Consider the following 21,183-nt stretch of genomic DNA (forward strand, 5'->3'; position numbering starts at 1 on the left):
TCTGTAGCAATCCAAAGAAGGTGCTTCCTGGTAGAGGTATGCAATGCAAACACTTGAAAATATTTCTGCAATACCACATCTCTGTTTATAACTTGGAAACATCCAACTTGAAATCTTCCTTGAGGAAATGATGGCATTTAAGCTGGGCTCATGTCTATAGCACATAAGGAAATCTGTCTCTCGGTTGGCAGGAGCATGCAATAAATACTGTAAATACTATAAATGTCAAATCAGCATCATCTGTGAGAAATGGATCATTAATTACATGAGCTTTAGGCAGCTGATTCTGAACAGCAGAGGAAGAGTGTTAAACTGTTCAGTCACTTTGTAAATACTAAAAACTGCTTGAATATATATAGAATATAGTATATCTGCTCCATATGCTGTGCATACACTCCACAAAAAAGACTCGTTCTGTGGTAACACCCTCTGTTCTCTTCTGGCTGCTGACATCCCGAGCTTACTCATGTTTCAGCCCATGGTGTGGAGTGCAGATTGTTGCAAGACTTCTTCCTGAGGTGCTGTCACATGCCACACTTCATTTCATACACCCACATACTGTAAAAGTGATATCATTAATTATTCCATACTAGAGTAATACATCCCAAATGCATTTTGTTGACCAAATGTCAAGGAAAGGTTCTCATGTTCCTATAGAGCAGGAGCTACTATAGAAAGTGTTTGATTTCAGCCTTCCAACACAGCTGGAGGACAACCCAAGGCTGTGGAGATTCTGACAAGTGCTGGAAATGATGAGTCCTTCTTTTCTTTCCTTTACTTCTCTTCTGTTTCATCCAAAAGTGGTGCACACAGGTGTTTTAAATTTTTTTTAATCAAGTTTTTGCAAGAAGACACATTAGGAAACACTTCTGTAACACCCAGATGGATTTCATCTCATTTGCATTCTCATCTCCAGATTTTGCAATCTGTGTTTGTTTAAAAAAATTAATAAAGAAAAGGGAAAAAAAAACCCCTTGTCTAAGAAGGTATATCCAGGCAATAGAGTTGATGGCTTCACTTAGCTCTGTGTAGTCACTGGAGTACTTAATATTCTGTAGTACTACTTCATTATTTGAAAAAATAGCATCCATGCTGTTGCTGAGATCCTCTTTTTTTATCTTGTGGGTTGAAGTGCTATTTGCTTTCTTCCAGTCTTGCAGTAATTCCACATGCTCTTCAAAAATACAGACCAGTATACATCGATTCATTATCTCACATATTTCCATGTATCAAATAGTTGTCATGGAAGTCAAGATTTTTGAATTTTTATTTCTCCTATCTTCATCCCCTTTTTTTTTTTTTTTTTTTTTTTCGGATCTCCATCCCAAACGTGCAAATGCACCAAGTGATCACACAGTAGCTGTTAGTCAAGACCAGTAAATGGAACTAGATGTCTCTAGAAGAGAGGATACTCCTCAGACATAAAACCATAAAAATCTCCTAGCATCGTTTAATGAGCTTACTATGAAAGATCAAAACATGCATTGTGACACAAGAGAGAGCTGAAGAGATCAACAATATCACTGAAGTCTTAACTCTGTGGCAACAGGGAGCTGTTAACTTCAGTTAAGCACCTTTGCCCAAAAAATGGACAAAGCAAGCAATTTTTTAAAAAAATTCTTTTTCCTTAAGTTATTTTTGTCTTAAATCACTTACCCTTTCAGTAGGATATCAGTTGTTCTCTCTGTAATCTCCTTAGCACTGTTGTTAGCTTCCTGCTCTTTGCTATTCGATCTGCTTACTCAACCATCTTTTATACTGTGACAGCTACACCCTCACGTAATAATAACTTGTTTTTATGCAGTGCATTCACCTCAGTGATTTATCCAGCCTACTCACAGCCTTACAAACCTGAAAACACTGTTTTAATGGGATACTGTCTACCCTCTAGTTGTCTAATCTATTAGTGGTATTTTTTTCTGTGATTTCAAGATCACTTCCCATGTGGCTTCAAGGATCCATAGCAAATGGCATAGATTTACTATAGATCAATATGGTAAAGAATTTCAGTCAGAGTTTGATTTTTCCCATTAAATTGAAATGATTCATAAAAGAACTTCCTCAATGAATCCACTTTGACAGCAGAATTTCCATATGCTTGTCAGACATTGAAACTTTTCTAATGGAGGTTCAGTGCCCAGACTGAACAGAGAGTTTAAAATGGAAGTAAATTACCTTTTCATCCAGAGTCCTTGTGATTGTTATTTCTAGTCATCTTAAGACAATGCATTTAAGTGACTGCCGGTTACATGGGCTTTTACCAGAGTTTGGGGGGAAGACCCTCTCGGTTCTTCCCCAGTTTGCATGGCCAGAAGCTGGAGCAGTTGCCTATCACTGTAGAGATTGTTATTCTCTAAAAAAAGTCTCTCAGAGAGATCTTGCTGTTGTATTTAATACCCTTTCAATGAAGCCCAGCTAGAGATAGTCCAAGAGCAGCTAATGCAGCTGTTCCTGCTCATGTGTGCCTCGCTGGGCTCCTCTCAGGGCAGGGAGTGATCAGCAGTTCTCTGTGCTGCCACAGGGCTGGTGTAAAGAGCACAATGAGCTTCTATAGAAAAGCGGTTAGCTTTCATATTGCAACATTTTTGTTTGCTCAATTAGTTTTTTCATTCCTTACTGACCTTTTCCCAAGTCAAAAGATTTTTTTTATTTTTTTATTTTTTTTTAATCAGAGACTTGAGAGCAAAACCTGTCATCCCCTGGATATAAATCTTGATGCAGACATCCATCATAGGGAAAAAAAAATGATTTTTGCTGATTGCCTAATAGTTACTTAGGTAACACCATGATCCCGTTTAGTTAATTCTATCCGCTGATTTGGATCACTGTCATCTGTTGCATCCTTTAACTCCCCTGCCAGCTCCTCAGTTTCAATATAGTCCTTTTCAGTGTGACTATCAGACCAAAAACATCGAAATTTTTTGTTTGATCTAGGTATTATGGTATTATAAATATCAGGCATGTTTTGATAGAGGAAGTTAGACAAATATATGTTAGTTAAAGATTTGGGAAAAACACATAACTAGCTTTTTCTGGAGGTGCTGTGTGAAAATCCTTCTGAAGCTATCATGGTAAGGAATGCATTACAGAGTACGATAAAATATGCAAAAAACTGAAATCTGTGGGACACCAATAAATCAAAACTGACCTAGAAGAAAAAAAGAAGTCAGTGGGAATTGGAGATGATAACCAATTCAGAGGTGCTGTACAGAATAACTTTTGCCTTTTTATTTTCTGGCACAAAATAAAAGGCTATCTTGTTGTGACCATTTTTAGAGCACTTTTTTTGGTCTTCTGACTGAAATATCCCTGTGTTTTGGTATGGTCAGACCGTAAAGCTGGACAATGTCCTTCTCTGACACTTCTGTCAAAATTGTGTCCCCTGTGTAATGAGTAGCACAAGTACTTTATAAACATTCTCTGATAGCACCTCTGCTGCATTAGCTATAAGCTCACCTGAGGTGCATATTTGGGTTTTAACAGTAAGTAAATGCTTCCTAGTTAGTTATAGCTAATATACAAGTGCAAACACTAGGTCAAAGGCAGTCTGTTTTTAAGGTCATATGTGGGTCCCAAACACAATAGTATTTCCAAATCTGTGTGGACTCTGTCCTTGCTTTTAGCTATTTAGAGGATGATTTATATTTCTTACTAGCCCTCGCAGAAAGCCTGTGAAGCTTTACAAACAGGAAACGTTCCTCTTGTGCTAGAAAGCAGCTGTTAATGAACACTGAAAATTGCTACTGTGACTAATACAGCAACCATCCTCTTTGCAATTTATTTTATGGCCTTCATTGTGTTACACACTTCCGTTGCACAGCGTTGAGAACACTCAACCAAGGATTGCTGCATGCCTAGCACTGGCACCGAGATAAATGCATCTCCATCTACAGTAGCCAGTATCTCAAAAACACAATTCATCCACACAGGGCAAAACTTTGCATCTAAATACATACCTGATCCAGTTGCTGGAAAATCTCTAATTCAGATGCGTGTACTCAGGATCATTTCATAGCAATCTGCATCTGAGCAGTCTGTAGCCATCGGCTGTGTGCATCTTGCATGAGCACAGTTTTTGGAAGCTGGCCTCACTGAAGGTACGCCTCTTAGGTATTTTCCAAACTCATTGATTTGTCATTTTAAAAACGCATATATATTATCTTCTGTCATGTAACTTAGATATATAATTCTGTATTGCAGCAATAGGCAGCCCAAGCACAGGCCACTGAGTCTAGCTGGGGAAGAGATGCACAAATAAATGAAGATTTGACAGACTTCTTGCTGGCATTGTACTTAGCCCCAGAACTGTGCTGATAGCATGTGCTGCTTTCCCCTTTGCATCCTAACTCTGCAGGAGGAGGACTTTGCTCTGCTTACTATAGATTCAGCATTTTGCTCTTACCTGGGAGGAGGGCACAGGTAAAGTGTTCTCATGTGACACTAGGAATAAAATAAACTCTGAACTAAGTCACTCCCACACATAACATTATGACCTTTATGGGTCTCATCCACCTTGAAATACTGCATAGTTCTATGTGACTGCCCATTTCAGAACTTCAACAGGGCAGTGCAAATCATCACTCAAAGAAATGCTTTTCATAGGGATTTTAATCGCTTGATTGTTTTGGTTTGATATTCTGGAAATTCTTTTTCTGTACAGCAAAGAGAAGCCTGTGGCTGACAATCCTCTTGCATAAAAAGCAACTGTTTCTTTATTACCTCCAGGCACTTTACTTTCAAGACTATTAAGGGATAAAACATTGGTGGCAATTTCCAGCTGCCACAAAGCATTTAATTTTCCACCACCATGAGATACTTAAATGATTATCAGCCAATTGATATTCAACAAGCCAGAGGTTTATCTGCTGAATTACAGCCCATTGGGCTGTTCAGGGACATGTCTGTGGTTAAACTCTGTACATAAGTGCTCACTATGTGGTGATAAATAATTAGTATTATATTAGTACTGATCAATAGCTCTGTTTGTTTTATGACAAATTGGAAGGGAAGAGGTTGTATGTGGCTCTTCACTTCCTCTTCAGCCTTGCAGTCATTCAGGTGTCAGTCAATTCTGCTTGAAGTTAAACAGCTCCACTAAATGGGAAACTTGTCTTTGCTGCCTCACAGTTTAATGTCACCAGCAATGCAGTCAGTTTAACTTAACTATTTGATTGTGTACTTGTTGGTCAATAGGACAAAATCAACAAATATCCAGTGCATACAGTTCTCATAATCCAGCAGTGAGCTGACCTTAATGTCTAGCCTTTTTCAGGGAATTCACTGGATTAAGTATTACTTTTTGAGTTAGCAATATCTGAGTTACTAACTGGATGCCAGAGAAGGGGCATAGTTTCTGCGCTGACACCAGCAGTGTTCTCCTGGTGTGCAGGATGGATTCCTGGTCACCCTCAGCCCTCCTGGGGAATCTCCTAGGTATTAATATTTTTTGGAAGAGAGCTAGGAAAGATTTGAAGGAACCTTTCACAGCTCCTTTTTCTTTAGCGAAAGAGGTTTGATATTGTATTCCCTGCTTACAAATGCTTGCCAAATATGATACTGTAATTAAGCTTCGTCCTTTTCCCAGTCTTTGATTTCCCCAGATTTGTATACTCAAATAAGTTTATCTCCAATCAAAATGCATCTGAGGCATCTTTGTGTGATTTTCAGTCCTCAAAGACTAAGAAATCCCAAATTCCATGTAAGAGTGATGTTCCTAGGTATGTTTTTATTTCTTCCTATTTGAAGAATGATACTAGTTAGTTCTAGATATGGATTGGCAATTAATTATTGTCAACTAAAATCACAGCTGCATTTGGGACAAAGCTGGAATGTATTTATTGGAAATGAAATGTACTTTTAGCTGAAAAGGATTTGTCAAGTTCCAAAGCCAGGCTCGAGACTGCTGTATTTTTGCTGCATTTTGGTTTAGATTTGTTGGTTAAAGTTTGTTACTTAAGAAGTGTTCTTATGTGGCCTATCTGCATGGTGCTGTCCTGCTGTATACTATACCTATGAAGAAAATGTTAAACCATAGGGCTATATCTGTTAAAAAAAAAATAGTTAAATAGGGAAAGACATCTGAGTGAAAAGCACTTACTGTGAATCTGAAACTGCAATGAAATCCCTTTGTACTGTAAGCATTCAATGAGGTGATTTTTATGGCTGTATACACTTGGAATTAACCAAGACGATGCTTCCCATCACAGCTTGTAGCTGGAGGCGTGGTTGCAGGACTTGTGAACATATACCAGCTACAGGTATATTTTGAGATGGTAGCTAAATGTTCTAAGTGTCACCAACAAGGTTGAGATCAATACCTCTAAATCAGATCCAGGCAGTTCTGACAAAATGGCCTGGTTACCTTAAACACTTCTCAGAATAACCTTTTGTTTTGCCTTTTAACTCCAGGGCATTACAAGATTGCTGGGTTAGGGAGAGGTGCTGCTGCTTGAGGATAGACAGGCAGCAAAAGCTGAGTAAAGTACAATGAGTTTATAATCTGACCGGCTGTGGCAGCAGCATGAATTACTGGCCTGGTGCCAGTCCTGTGTGGCTCAGGCAGTTCATCAGGCAATATTTGGGCTGTCCCCTGCCTGGCATTCTAGGAAAATGATTTTTGACTGCCTGTTGTCCTTCCCTCTACGAATAAGCAAAGAAAATTCAACAGGGATCTGTCTGTCCATCCTGGGACTTTTCCATTGATTTACAAACCTTGCCAGAAGGCTCTCAGCAGGTCTACAGTAGCTGGTGAAGAATGCCCTGATGTAGTCCAAAACTGGGAATAATAGTGAGGATATCATGCCTTATCCAAGGCCATTATCCCTGTTGCTCTGGAGGAAGAAAACACATTTAGAAAGGCTGCTGAGCAGATGGGAGAGATGCGGCACCAGAACAGGAGCTGTACATCCTAGGCAGCCTGCTTTTGGTGCTATTAATGGGTGTGAGGAGGAAACTTGTTTCCCCATTTGACAAATAAATTTGTGAAGTGGTTGAAAGTCTGTCCTAGGTGAAAACACTGAAAAAAAAATCAGTTTAGTCTGGTGAAGGACCACTGACACCGTAACTTCAAAATATTTGTTTGGGTTTTTTTCCCCTCTGCTTTTCTTTACATATTGGAAAATAATCACTTGCAGGATAGAGGATTTGGGTTTATTTGCATCACGCACCCCAAATCTCAGATATGGAATACAATAGTTGTGCTCCTTTTGTTGCTAAAGGTATAAACCACTGATGATGCTTATAGGTGCAGCCTACCCCATTCCCAGTGGGATCAGCAACACTGAATCTGTTATGTCTGTGAGGTCCCTGAGTGCTGTGATTCCTTTAGAGATAGGCGGTGTACCCAGACAGAAGCTGAAACCGCATTGTTGGCCTTCACACAAGTGAAGAGCCCAGGTTTGGCTGGCTGTGAGGGTCCAGGTAAGTCTTTACAATGGAAGGTAAGGACTGCCACTCACTGAGGCACAGTAGCACACCTAGCACAAGTGTGGGGAAAAAATTGTTGATGTAAGCTTCTTCCTAGGTTATTAACCTTTGAGTATTATTTTATGCTAGTTATGGACACTTGTGATTTGTTACTGTGTGTCACCAGGTACATAATAAAATATGTATCAGAACCCTTGAATTTATTGTATTGATTTTCTGCGTATGTTGAGTTTCTCTTTCCAATACAGATAAAATAAATGCAAAATGTGCAAGTTTTCTCAATTCACAACTCATTCTCAGAAGTTCTGAGAACTCAGATCCATCTACCTATTTTTCCTTGATTAATATTCTGTTGTTCCAGTCACAGTCCCCTCTACCGGGATGAGTGCCAATTTAATATGACCCCTAGCCATGACCTGCTCATGACATTCTTTACATGTCAGTTTTTCTCAGTTTGTAAAGGGAAGATTAAATCTTCCAGATGAATCAGTTACTGCTTAGAGTACTTCGAAGTATTCTCTATAAGGTGCTAGCACAGAAGTGTTGGACATGGAGACAGTGAGAAGTGCTCAGAATGTTCTTATCAGCGCTGATTAATCACCATGTAAATTTATAGTGCTGGGCAAACATTTCACGGTGATAAGACATCTGTTTTAGCATTAGACCTTTGCTTTAGCATTAGGCCTCAGCTTTAGTGGTCTCCAAGCTGTAGGATCTACATGCCCCACTTCCTGTCATGCCTTACTGCATCATTTGCACTTGGCAGAATGTGCTTATGGAAAAGCAGAATGAAATTTAAACCTGCAAGATCTTCTCAAAACACATTTCAGGGCCATATTATTGACAAGTCTGTGCTACCTATGGTGGATTGTCATTTTATGATAAAGTTAATTTAATATACACCCTGAATGTCTGTGTCTGAGGTGCATTGATGTGTTTGCTCCCAGAAGAAAAATGCTGATGTTATTTTTCTGTCAGGAGCAGGTGAGTGTCAGTGCAACAGGTTGGAACCCCTTCCAGTGGATGCTTTGTGTCACAGTGTGTAAATTCTCAGAGAGAGATGGTCTGTGGGAGGAGGGTGTTAATGTGGATGAGACCACATGCAGAGAAAATTTAGCAGAGGAGGGGGCACAGGTTGCCAAGAAGCAATCTGGGAAGGCTGGAGACTGGTTGCACCCCAGAGCAGCAGTTTGCTTTGCAGGTGGGCTTCATACCATGGAATCTCACAATGTTTCTCTTAGAACCTTATACCTAATAGGTTCTAATATATCTAATATGCTCTAATATATCAATTGGGTTCTAATACCTATAGAATCAGAGCATGTCTAAGATAATTGTTTTTAAAGAGGTATGTTCTAGGTTTTCCCTGTAACAACAAAGGGAAGAAAAATGTATTGGAAAGCAGGGCTGGTCTCTGCTTCTCAGTGCAATGTGGCTTCAGATAGAGCTCAGGACAATTTTCTCAGCCCTGTGTGCCTGACCGCCAGGCTGCAAGAATTAGTGTTTATTTCTCTGAAGCCACTGAACTTGACCTTTGTAGGGCTGCAGTGATATGCTACATGAAAGGGCCATGGGGTCCAATCAATCAATAGCTATTTTTTCCTCTGCACCTGTGAGCTGCCCTTTGGATGGGAATAACTTGAAAAGACTTGATCTTCAGTACAGAGTGAGAGGTTCACTCCTAATACAGACCATGTACATCTATGATGTGTTTTGTATGTAGTGAGTCATGATATTATTCTTTGGTAGGGTTTTTCCCTGTCCCTGACTTGGACATTTAAACAAAATTTCATGGATTTACAGAATAAAGAGATGAAGTTGGTATTTAAATGAGGATTAAGACTGGGGAGTTTCTATACGTGGCATGTGGATCTGGGACATTGCCTGGGTTTATATTGTGTAATGTATTGCCAATTCTGGCAGCACATGCAATGTTTACCTCAGTGTGCTACAGACTCGAGATCCCCCTACAGAAAGGCTTTCAGCCCTGATGTGCTTCAGTTCTTGCAGGGCTGCCCTACAGGGGTTGCACAAGGTGGGCATGTCAGGTCAGTCCCAGCCTGGCATCTCTGCAGCAGCATCATGTGCATGTCCCCCAGTAAACACCTACTGAGGCTTCATTCTAAAGTCTGCATTTGAAACTGTGAGATCCTAGCACAGGATATGAAGCATTAATGATTGACCATAATTAATTCTGACTTGACAGTCTTGGTACCTGCTCTTTCTTCTTCACTATTGGACATGGGGTGGCAGGACAGGAATCTCAGAGCCAACAGCACTGCTTGTTTGGGAATACTAAGGATAGATTGTCCACAATGGAAGGTACCAGCTTGCAATGTGGCATACTTGCTCTTTTTGTGTTAGATTTGACCCATTCTTTCACTGGAAGTTTTTGTTGGACCTCTTCTGAATTGTTATTTGCATCTACAGTGACTGTCAAATAAAGGCCACCCAGGCTAATGCTGTTTACCATTCGCAAGTGGGAAGTGAACCTATATTTAATGAACAAAATATTGTGTAAAGTGTGTCACTGTACTGGCAACATTGTGCTGCAACCTCTGCTGTTATCATCTTGACTGCCTGTATGTGTTCATTTCTCTCCTACTTCTTGTCATGACCTCTGTGACCTTTGTGCTTCAGCACTGCAGTGCCAGACTGTGGGAAGGAAAGCATGCAAAAATTTATGTCTCATTAGAGTTCATCCAAATGGAAGAAAGAACTGGGACAAAACCCAATTGGAATCCTTGTGGAGACAAATGTTGGGTTCTAAACAGATTATCTGTTGTCCCCTTTGAATAACCTTTCTGTCCCTTTGTTTCCATGGCCAGACTTGTGTTTGCCTTTCAGGTGCAGAGATCAAGGCAAGCAGCTTCATGCCCTGATAGCTGGAAAAGATCCATCATTTTAGTCCATCTGAAGTGATGAAGTCTATCAAACTTCATCTTGTGCTAAAATATTTAGCAATCATTGCATTTTCTGATACAGGCAACATAAACAGTAGAATAAGTAGTGATGAGCCATATCCAGGTTAGGAAAAAAGGTAGATATTTTTAATGCAAACTATTTAGGAAGGACGACTTTTGCTTTCTTAAGAAGCCGTACTTCTGGAGATGTTCATATGTTGCTGCCTCCTCCGGCAGATAGACCCTTTCCACAGTCACCCCTGGCAGCTGTTTGTCAGTTGTGTTTTGATTGTTTGTTTTTGGCAATAAACCGTTTCTGAGCTGCGGGGAGATAGTGACCCAGAGCGGGAGAGGCAGGAGGGCGGCTGAGCCCCACTCAGTGCGGGAATACGGGCAGGAATTTGTGTGCCACAGGCTCCATCCCACGGCCGGCGGCCTGGGAATTCACAGGAGCTCCTCACAGCTGCTGAAATCCTGCAAGGTTTGTTACAAAGCCGCACTTCTCGTATAACCAGAAAGGAATTAATCAACCTGCCAAGGAAACTGGGTTCAAGGCTTTCTGCACAAAATAGCCCCGATAGGAGTGCAGCGAAATGTTGTAAAAGCGAGGCAAAAGAAACAGGCTTTGGAGAAAGACAAAGGATCTGAAGAGATAAAGCCGCTTGGCAGGTGCTGAAAGTCAGGGTGTCAGTAGGAGAAGAGAAGAGGAAAGGGAGGCAATGCAGCAAAGGCGGGCGAAGAAGCCGCAGGGCGGTTGTCCCGGATCGGGATGTCCGGAGGGGCGGCAGACGCGGCGGAGCCCGGCCCGGGGCGATGCTGGCCCCGCAGCGCCCTCTGCTGTGCGCGGCGGGGAACAGCGCCGGCCCCCCGCGCCCTCCGCAGCTCGGCAGGAGCCGCGGCCTGAGACCGCACCTGCGGGAGGGACAGGGCCGGGGAAATGGGCCTCGGTGTGCCTGTGCTATCGCTGTGCTGGGATGGACCCGCGCTCCAGGAAATGGGCTTCGGTGTGCCTGTGCTATCGCTGTGCTGGGATGGACCCGTGCTCTAGGAAATGGGCTTCGGTGTGCTTGTGTTACCGCTGCGGTGTGCTGGATCCGTGCTCTGGGAAATGGGCTTCAATGTGCGGAGTGATGGATGCCTGTTCTAGCCCTGCATCCTCTTCATTACGATGAGCTTTTACCAAGAACAGGGAGCTGAAAATCCTTCACAGAATTATTCAGCAGGCTCCCTCTCTACAAACTATAGCAAAAATTCTGTAATGCGCTTATTCTTCAGTGTGTGCAAACACAGGTACACCCACCGTGTTCATTAAATGGAAGTGTAACAACTGTAGTCATTCTTCCCTCTTCCACATTTAGGATCTGGAAGTTTCACGGAAAAGTTCTAAGAATGTTTCTGACACTTTCAAGAGGTTTTTTTCAATATTGCTCTAGTAACTAATAGAAGGAACCTACTGTTATGCTTGTTGGGGAATTGTTTCATGTCCTGATATTTCTGCTTTTTATAAATCATTATTTCCCTTTTCAGTGCTTTTGTCTTGTTGTTGTTACTCAGTTACAGACCTAACACCTGGACCCTGCTGTGCCTGCCACTGGCTATGTCTTCAAGGAAGTGTAAAGCTCATTAGCTTGTTCTCCAGCCTCAGATGAGCTCAATATGAACCACACCATGTAACCACCCAGCACTGAGCCTGTTCGGTCAGCAGGACATCCTACTCCTACAGTGTGCTCTACTTAATCCAACCAATCGATACTGACAACGCCGAGAATCAGGAAAGAAATGTCAGGTAATTAACTCTGAGCACCTTCTAATTACTGCTACACAAAAAGCACCCTTTCCTTCCATCCTTGACATATTTGGTTGGTTTTCATTTTGTTCAAAGACTTCACAGAACAAACTGGGATTTTGCAAGACCAGGCCTGGAGGGGAGTTTGGTACCACACTGAGACTGACAGGGAAGAGGGACCCTGAAGGTAAATTTGGCATTGAAAAATGCTGAGTTTGCACATCTCTATATTCTCTTCAGAAACAAGTCCTGTTACCATCACAGCTTTTTAAAAGGAGGTGTTGGCAGGATTTATAACCCAAAGTTTTCACTCGTTTAAAATGCCAGCAGAGACTTGGGAGAAGCAAATCTGCTTTGGGATTTTCCAGTATTTGAGGCACAAAGCTCATAGAATGTTTTATTTATCTGGTAAAATGGTGCACAAGGATTTTTTTTGTGGCTTTCCTTTTTCCTCTGTAAAATAAACATTTTTAGTAGAGAAGTCCAGGTCCAGATAGGACTGGGGAAAGTTATGAAGTACAGCTGGGCTGCATTTTATAATAAAACAGCACAAAATCCAATCACAAAGAGCAGGTGGAAGGTGATATCTGCAAGACAAACACAGGCTATATGTGAGCACTTCCCTGTCAGCTCCCTTTCACCTCCTCTTCCCACCCTGCTCAATAAAACTGCATACCCTAATGTGGCTCTGTCAACATATCAAATGTTAACAAGTAACATTTCAAAAGTGTGTTTCAAGCCCTTTCCAATCAGAAATGCTTTTAGACACTCCTGTGAACCCAGTAAAACACGATTGTTCCTTTTTGGGAAGAGGGTGTGACAATTAGAGAAAACATTGTTCAGTATTGCTGAAGTCATTGCTATGATTTTATGGCCCAGTGTGAGGGATGGACCAAAAGAAGGAAAACAAAATATATAACAGTGGGAAATAAAATCTGATTTTGAAATGTTCACTCTTCTGTCAAATTTACTGATATTTCAGGTTTTTTTCTTTGAGCTATGGATTTTATGTTGACAAAGACACTCAAAATCCATATTTATTATCCAGGACACTTTCATTGTCATACTTTGCTGTTTACCTGAGAGGGTGTAAAATCTGGATAAACCTTTGCCTGTATAAAAGAGGAGGAAAAAGATTACATCAGGATGATGTTTAAAATAGGGCAAAGTGCACCAGTGTGCTTTGTAAAAGCAGAAGAGAAAACATTTGTCATATTTTGAAATTCTGAATATTTCTTCCTCTCGGATTTACTGTTTGAAGTTATAAAAGGATCGTCAGTTGTTTTACCTTCTAACATCGATGGGGGTTTACTGGTGCAACATAATGGAATGTAATAATTCTACTCTATGTGTGTTTGTAATTTTAAATTGGCTTTCAGATTGGTGTGGATGCAGTCGATAAACGAGTATAAAGGGCTCTAAGTGAAAAACATTGTTCCAAGGACTTGTCTCAAAAGATGAACCAGTTCAGAGAGAAATCCCTGGTGCCTGCAGGAGGCAGCAGTTGGAGGGAGCAGTTGTTCTACAATGGGGAAAGGCGATGGCAGTGCTATCAGCGTGTCAGGAGGGATAGGCACAAAGCATCCCCACAACACATGAAGTTGGTGTGGATATGCTGAAGTACGGACCCACAGAGTAAAGAAAAACTTTCCTGCTGCTCCTGACCTCTCCCCCACTCCCGTGCAACCTGTCAGAGCGTGTCTGAGCTGCTGCTGAGGTCACAGGCAGTTGAGCAGAGCTTTCACTGCCAGCTCAGTGTCAGTGGTTTGGCCTTTTATCATAAATGCCAAAGGGGTGCCTTGACTCACTTGGCAAGTGAAGAGAATTCCACTGAGCTCTTCTGCCAGACTTGGAGGGGACCAACTTCTGTTCTAGACTCCCGCTGCCCCAGGGAAAAGGGGTCTGGCAGAAGGCTTTGGTTCCCTCTGCTTGCTCCTATGCTGCCAGATTCCTTGCTTCCCCAAAGGAGGAGCACCCCAAGAGCCCAACCACTTACTGCGCACAGTGATCTCCGCCACCAAAACGCCTCCGGTTTGTTCCGCGCGCTGCTTGCGTTTGTCACATGTCTCAAGAGAGCAGAGAGAAAGCCATTAACACCAAAAGAATTTAACATTATATATATATATATATATAAAAACACGTGGGCACAATTCTTATGTTTCCAAGCAAGAAAATTGCTGCATATTTTCTGGGGACTTTTTTTTTTTTCTGCCTGTCACTATTGGGGGTTTTAGCACGGGATAGATATAAGGAGAGTCTCTACAGTTCATTTTCTGAAGATTTTGGTGGGCTGCCTTTCCCACCCTGCCTTAAACAAAACTCCTGTCAAGAAGGGGGAAACTGAGCTCTATCTCTTTAACCCCTGACCTCTGCGAAGGCTTCTGTGGTTGTTTATTCCTAATAATTGTTGCCCATTAGGTAGAACCAGGAAGCACAAATCCTTTCCATATAGATCAGCGCATGTCCAGCACTAATGATGCCTGTCACAGCTGACAAGGTCTGTATTGGAGGCAGTGCTCTGCAGATTAAAGGTCCTTGTGCATCTCCTGACCTTTGCAGATCCCCAGCTGTGGGCATTTTTATTACAAACTCAGCATGTGGTAATTCTGGTTATGAGTTGCTTGTAAGCACAGACCACCAGCTTGGTTCAACCTTAATTGCAAGAGACCACCAGCTGCATTTTTGAGTGGGAAGTGGATTTGAGGGATGTCCCCTGATCGAGCAATTATCCTGCACTGAAGGGTGAGGTGGGAATTCCACACAGTGCCTGAAAGGATGATGTAGGTGTTTGACAGTTCTGCCAGAGGGGCACGTATGAAGTAATGGGTTTGTGTTTTCTTTTAACTCTGATCTGTGGTTGGATAAAAAGTTGAAGAATTCTTGAAAAACAAACAACAAAATCTACGAGTTTTTTCTGTTGCCTTTGAAACTTTCAATTTCTAATAATGCGTTTTTGTCAAACATGCAAATTTTGCACAAGTCAGTTCCCCCTGCTTAGCACTAAGGCTGTATAATACAAAATGCTGCCTTAAATGCTCCATGACTCAGAAAGGGGTTAGAAAGAAGAACTGGGCTCACCAGGAGTGATGCTTTCTGTCCTCAAGAAACATTTGTTGTTGAAATGACAGCATGTTGGCCAAGGAATATTTTGGACTTTTATTTCATGTTGAATAAAATTCTATTTCATTGCATGAGAGAAAGAATGGCAAAGCTCTGACTTGGTGAAGGGTGGAGAGAGAAGTCTTTAAAGAAAGACATTTTATGGGTACCAGCCCATGTTAAATTATGTGACTGTATAGCACCCTCACCATACTCCTGTCTGAGGATACAGGAATCCACTCTTCTACCTCAGTTCCTGCTCCAGAGACAATTTGTGTATTTGAGGCAGAGTGGAAGGTCTGAAAGAGCAAAAACTTACTGCAGCATGGCAGGGAGCACTTTTCTTGGGAAGGGGGACCGAGAGTTTGAGACAGGGAATCCCACTGCCCCCAAGGGTGCTCTTAGCACCAAAGTTACTTGGTAAAATGGAAAAAGCTCAACTTTCTCCTTTTTTCCGGGCTTGGTTTAACTGCAGCTGTTTGTCAGACAGGACTGTAGTCTGGGCTATCGACAGGAGCTGAGTTTTTCAATGGCTACCTTATTTCTCAATACATTTAAACAAGTTTCCCAACGTTTCCTGTGGCATGACAGGGGTCAGGGTGCACAGCTGGGCCACTCAGGGTCACACAGTGCCGTGCCTCCACCTGCTGAGAGCCCCGGTGCTGGCTCTGCGCCTGGCACACCCCTGGGGAGGGCTGGCCATCCTCTGTCTGAACGTGGCACCGTGTGTTTGGCCAGCAGGGAGGCCTTACCACGGGGCAGGAGAACTTCTCGCTGTCGCAGATGTGCGTCTCGCAGTGCAGCCAGACCTTGGACAGCTTGGGGATGTTGCGGAAGCGGAAGGCGTTGAACTGGAACGTGGCCCGGTTCGTCTTCCCGTTCTCGTGCACCAGGATGGAGTAGTCCGTGGCACACCTGTGTTGTGTGTGGAGAAGCAGTGTCAGAGCCCCCATGGCTTCAGTGAAACATCTCCTGAGGTGACAGTCTGATGAAAGCATTTGCCCTGCTGTGGGCCAGCTTTTCCTTTACTCCCTTATACCCCACAACCAGCTGAGTAGAGCTGCTCCCCTGGGTCCCACCAGCACCTACCCCTTGGTGATCAAAGGCCAGTGGATCTGGTAAAAATACTCTGAGGAGGGAGTTGCCCAGCAGTTGTTGAGAACAACTTTAAACCTGGGGAGATACAAACCCCAGATTAGCAAGGAATGTCCCAACTGCCAACTTATTACTCATTCCGCCTTCCGTTGCCTACCTGTCACTTAAGCCCTTGGCTTCCACTCCAGCAAATATGTCAGAACCAATTTCTGATGTTTCAACAACAAAGGGGGCTTCCTTTATACTTGAGAACTTGGCATTCTTTGAAAGACAAAGACAAAAGCATCATACATTACTCGTAACATGCAAAGCAAGGCGTGATTCAACTTCAGACACCACTGGAGAGATTGACGCCAGAAATATGGGTTCTTATAATCTGCAACCTCCTTTGCACTGGTAGTAGGACTATTGCAAACCCAAGATGATGTTTAAAAATCTTTTTGTTAATATTTGGCATATAATGGTGATCAGTGATAGAACTTGATGCTCTTTGGGTTATAGCATGTATTATATCACAGCATGGGTGGGAAGCAAGCTTACTGCTGCTGCTTCTGGTGGTGGAGAAAGCTGGTGGGAGTGAGAGAGTGGAGATGAGTGTGTAGAATGGGAATGGAGTTAGGACATGGCCACCTGTTGGAGAAAAGGAATGAAAACAAGCAGAAATCACAAGAAAAAATGTCTGCTGAGCATGGAGCAGTGTGGTGCTCAAGTGAAAAGTTTTTGTTACAAATACACTGAAATGTCTACTTTAAATCCCAGTGCTTCTTGTTGGGTAAGATGGTAACAAGGCTAGCACCAGAATTATACAAAGAATATCAGGTTAAGTCCTCGCATTATTTTACCTAGTGGTAAATACTCCTTTTATCTGGCCTATAATTTTATCACAGTATGTTCCTAGTTGTGTTTTTTCTAGCTGTGCTAAAATAGAGAGGCTGTTTTGGTGCTTTTGACTGTGCTTTTGTGGAGAAAAGATTCCATGATTAGGAGCTGGCTGCTCCAGGAGTGCAGTGGAGCCACTGAGAGGAGAGGAGTGCTTCAAAAGATCTGCCTGATATCAAGGGACAATATTTTGTTGGCAACAAAATTTCAGCATGACCTAAAGATCTGAGGGGTACATGAAATATCTGTCAGGTGAGAGGACCAGGCAAAAAGCTGCAAGAGAAATGCAAGGAGCTTTTCTGTGTCTATAGAGGCCATGTAAGGCCAGGCGTACATGCAGATTCATGCTGCTCTTGCAGTGGGACTACAAACAAGTTTTGATTTTTCTTATAAAAACGTGTCAGCAGGTTAGAAATGTACCTCTCAGCAGAAAAATCTGCCTGATTTTGAGGGATTAAAAGAACAGTTGGCATGTGTCTGCTCTGTTCACTTTAAGTATATCCCTGTTAATCAGCAGAAAGAAGAACCCCTGCCAATCCCACTGCAATTATCTGTTCCAGACTCGTAATGTGCTCCATGACATATAAAAGTCAGGAGCAGCAGCCCTGTTTTTTCCAGCTCTTTGGCTGAAGCCTTTGTAAGGCAAAGGTGAAGGTGTGAGTGGCAAGGAGCACTTACAGAGTAGAAGTTGAGGGACAGTTGGCTTTCAAATGAGCCGGAGCTCCCGTTCTTCACATGGACAGTGGCCACCCTGGGGACAGGACAAAATTCTGCATTAGTGAGGCATGGTGGTGAGGACAGGGTGAGACACACTCCCACAAGAGGATGTACCTTTGGTCAAAGGCAGCCTGATTCACCAGGTAGTTGGCATTGTATGTGCAGGTGAACGAGTAATTCACTGGCTGGCTCTTCACAATCACTGAGGAGTCATTGGAGACGATGGAGTTGTAGAAGTGATACATGGGATTCTTGAACTGTGGATGGTGAGACAGAGAAATGTGGGCAGTACTGAGTCTTTGAGGCATTAGAAATGTACTTTGAAACATGAAGACTCTGGTGTCAAAACGTCCCCCCCAGGAAACACAGTTTGGTAGCGTTTTATATGCTGTGCTGCCTATTCATATGCCTTACTAAGTTCTGTGTAATACAGGTGCAAGTGAACAGCAGACTAACATCACTAAGCCTGTGAGTATTTTGCCTGGAACTGCAAAGCACAGCTGTGTGATTCTTCCTTCTCCTTGATACTGCAATTTGTTTCTTTCTTCCATCTAAAGCTTACTTCAAGCTGAAGAGGACAGGACTCTCTCAAGCGAGCCCAGCCATTTCCTGAGCCAGAAATGCTGATCTTCATAGTCTTACCTCTGACTGTGTCCCACAGTAGGATTTGTTTTTAGGTGACAGGTCTGGGATTGTGAACTGGTAATATCCTGAATCGTGGATCCCATTGTAGCAAATGCCTCCAAGTGCCAGCTGATTAACCTCCCATCCATAAGGACACTCTGGAATTCTGGTAATGATGGTTTTAGGATAGCAGTATACGAGAATTACATCTGGAGGGAAAATGATACAACAAGAATTATTCAGTGGTAATATCCTTTCAAAGAAGTGAGTATGTCCACTTACTTTTCCATTTGGACTTAACCTTCTGTGAACAGGGGTGTGTGCTGGAAGGTCCCCTAATGAGAGCAGCTACACAAAACTGACCTTTAGGTTGTTAAATTCTGTCCTCTTTGGAAGAGTTTGGCCTTTGCCTTCTAACCAATGCAGAACTTAGTGTAAATTTTTTATCTTTCTGGAATAGCTGACTGAAAAGCAGAGACACTGCTGAGAAACCTGAATTAAAAAAGGTCTGCACTGAAAATTTTTCATTAACTTATGCTGCAAAGATGACTTCTGTAACACCACTGACTCTGTAAAAATAATATTGGTGAGGTTGTTTGGTAGGCTTTGGAGATCTGCACTATCTTGTACTCGTATATAGATCTTGGCCACAATGGAAATCCTGCCTTTTCTCTTCTTGGACTGGCACTGTAGTGCCAGCACAAACTGAATTTTTCCAATTGTCAAGTCAAAAGCCAAGATCTAAAAATGAACTGAAGAACCTAGGCCTGCTAACAGCTATAGGAAATTAGCCAAACTCCCAGCCCTGTTAACAGCAGTGCTGTGTGTTTCCAAACATGGTGATTGCTAACACAGACATGAATGTTGAACATCATGACAGACTGATTACTTCATGATAGCAGAATTGGATATTTTTTACAGGCAGAGCTAATTTGAACATCTGATGTAAATTTTAAGGGCAAATATTAACTAACCATTAGTGACCTGAAAATTGAGAAAGACTTCCAATTATTACAGTGAGAAAAAAAGGCACCCTCTCTGTAATTATTCAATTATTTCTTTTAAAGCCCTTGCCACTCTCATTTTTTTAATGCTAAAAGCCTCATTTTGCAGCATTTCCATGTCTGCTAGAGAATAATCTGGGAAAGTCAACTAGAGACCTTAACAATTTGCTTTTTTTTCTGATTAACAAACCTTCAGCACATGCAAACTGATTCTGCTTGTGTTAATGCTCAGCTTTATAACTGGCAACTTTGCAGCTATGAAAATTCCTGCAGTTAAGAGAAATTGCTTGTGCAAATAAAGGTACTGAAATAAATGACTAGAGGGCCAAATACTTTAGATATACCATGAAATGACTGACAGTAATCTGACAGCAGTCATGCACTAAAAAGCAAACACTAAACTGAGGCATATTCCAACACATTTCTAGAGCACATTTTGTAATTGTAGTGAAATTTACATTACAGGTCTTTCTGGCACCAGATCACTTCAGTTTCTAGGCAATAATCAGTGTGCAGTTCGAGCCTCACCTTCAGTGATTTTTGTATTTTTCTTGCTTTAAAATAACAGCGTGGTTCAGGAGTTCAGCCCAACACATTCAGTCACCACTGGCTACACAACTGTAGTCCGTGGGACTAAAGCCCAGTTTGGGCAGCAAAGATCTGCTGCATCTAGCTTGTGCTATTACAGAAAACTTCTATTTGTTTTTGTTTTCATTGTTATTTTATGCTTTTGTGATTAACTTTCTTGCACTATGGTTATTGCACAGAGTTAACTATATGCCTAATTCTTTGTGGGGCTAGGACTTGAATGGTACGTTCTTGACTGTGATAGCTCAAAGCAGATCAATAAAAGAAATGTAAGGATTAGCTCTACAGAATCCACAGTTTAACTTTCTGAAGGAAAACCTTTTGATTTTGAATGAGAAAACCCTTTGGTAGCTTAATTATAGGAGATCTTAGGAGATCTTAAGTTATTTTACCTGCTTTATTTGGGCTGCAAGGCCCCCCAAGAGCTCGAGCCAAGATGACCAGCAGATAAATAGCAAGAGTCACCATTTCTTGCAATGATCTGAGAACACAGGGAAAAAAAGCTGAAAATGTCTTTAAAAGTGGAAATAAAAACAATGCATTGTCTGCAATCCTGAACTTTTAGTAGCTACTGTTAAAATGTCCTTTTTGCAGAGAGAAAAAAGATAACATTACTGATATCCTGTCACCCAATGTAATTGCAGCTACAGGGTAAATCTTTCAAAGACCATTGTTATAACTGTGTCACTATTGTGACAATTTTACTATTTCAGTTTAGAAGTGGCTTTTAATTATTTTATTTTGATTTCTTGCAAAGAGTCTAAACCTAAAGTGTTAATATAACCAAATGAAACTGAAACCTTTTTGTTTCAAATCCAAAAGGATTTGAAAAAAGAGGGAATGGAAATTACTAGAAGAAATATGACAGAAGAACATATATAATATACTTTAAATTTAGTGCTGAAACTATTCTCTGTGGTGATGGCTATTCTGATGTATATAATCTTAACTTCACGTAGCTCAGTTTTGGTGAATTACACATTTTTCTCTTTTGCTGCTAAATATTGAATGTCTAGGAAAACATCCATAGAAGTTATTTACATTTACATATCAGGCCTCAAAC

General features: G+C 41.7%; 2 protein-coding genes across 2 annotated transcripts in view; one reads left to right on the forward strand and one right to left on the reverse strand.

Moving 5' to 3' along the window:
- The first annotated feature begins 11,913 nt into the window (after nucleotides 1–11,913).
- The window catches only part of GPAM (glycerol-3-phosphate acyltransferase, mitochondrial), a 71,665-nt gene continuing 62,395 nt past the window's right edge, over nucleotides 11,914–21,183 (forward strand). The window contains exon 1 of the mRNA XM_066190928.1: nucleotides 11,914–12,114. The gene's annotated coding sequence lies outside the window, so the exon portion shown is untranslated. The remainder of the gene's footprint in view (nucleotides 12,115–21,183) is intronic.
- Nucleotides 12,603–20,588, reverse strand: TECTB (tectorin beta). Its single transcript, XM_066190931.1, has 10 exons — nucleotides 20,513–20,588; nucleotides 18,547–18,737; nucleotides 18,019–18,161; nucleotides 17,866–17,938; nucleotides 16,466–16,569; nucleotides 16,303–16,386; nucleotides 15,966–16,128; nucleotides 14,111–14,180; nucleotides 13,194–13,226; nucleotides 12,603–12,701 (listed from the first exon to the last, which is right to left on the reverse strand). Exons 1-10 carry the CDS (start codon nucleotides 20,586–20,588, stop codon nucleotides 12,649–12,651), a joined length of 990 nt encoding a protein of 329 aa, XP_066047028.1. The 3' UTR covers nucleotides 12,603–12,648.

This window comes from Chamaea fasciata, unplaced genomic scaffold (genome assembly GCF_029207755.1).
Source record: "Chamaea fasciata isolate MVZ Bird 193981 ecotype frontalis unplaced genomic scaffold, bChaFas1.0.hap1 SCAF_9, whole genome shotgun sequence".
In the NCBI taxonomy this organism is placed as follows: Eukaryota; Metazoa; Chordata; class Aves; order Passeriformes; family Sylviidae; genus Chamaea; species Chamaea fasciata.

Coding starts and splice junctions, on each gene's coding strand:
- TECTB (XM_066190931.1), bottom strand. CDS start 20,588: ATGGTGACTCTTGCTATTTATCTGCTGGTCATCTTGGCTCGAGCTCTT. Junction 16,387..16,465: donor GCCAAGGGCTTAAGTGACAG/GTAGGCAACGGA, acceptor GTATCTCCCCAG/GTTTAAAGTTGTTCTCAACA. Junction 14,181..15,965: donor AGAAGTTCTCCTGCCCCGTG/GTAAGGCCTCCC, acceptor TGCTCTCTTGAG/ACATGTGACAAACGCAAGCA.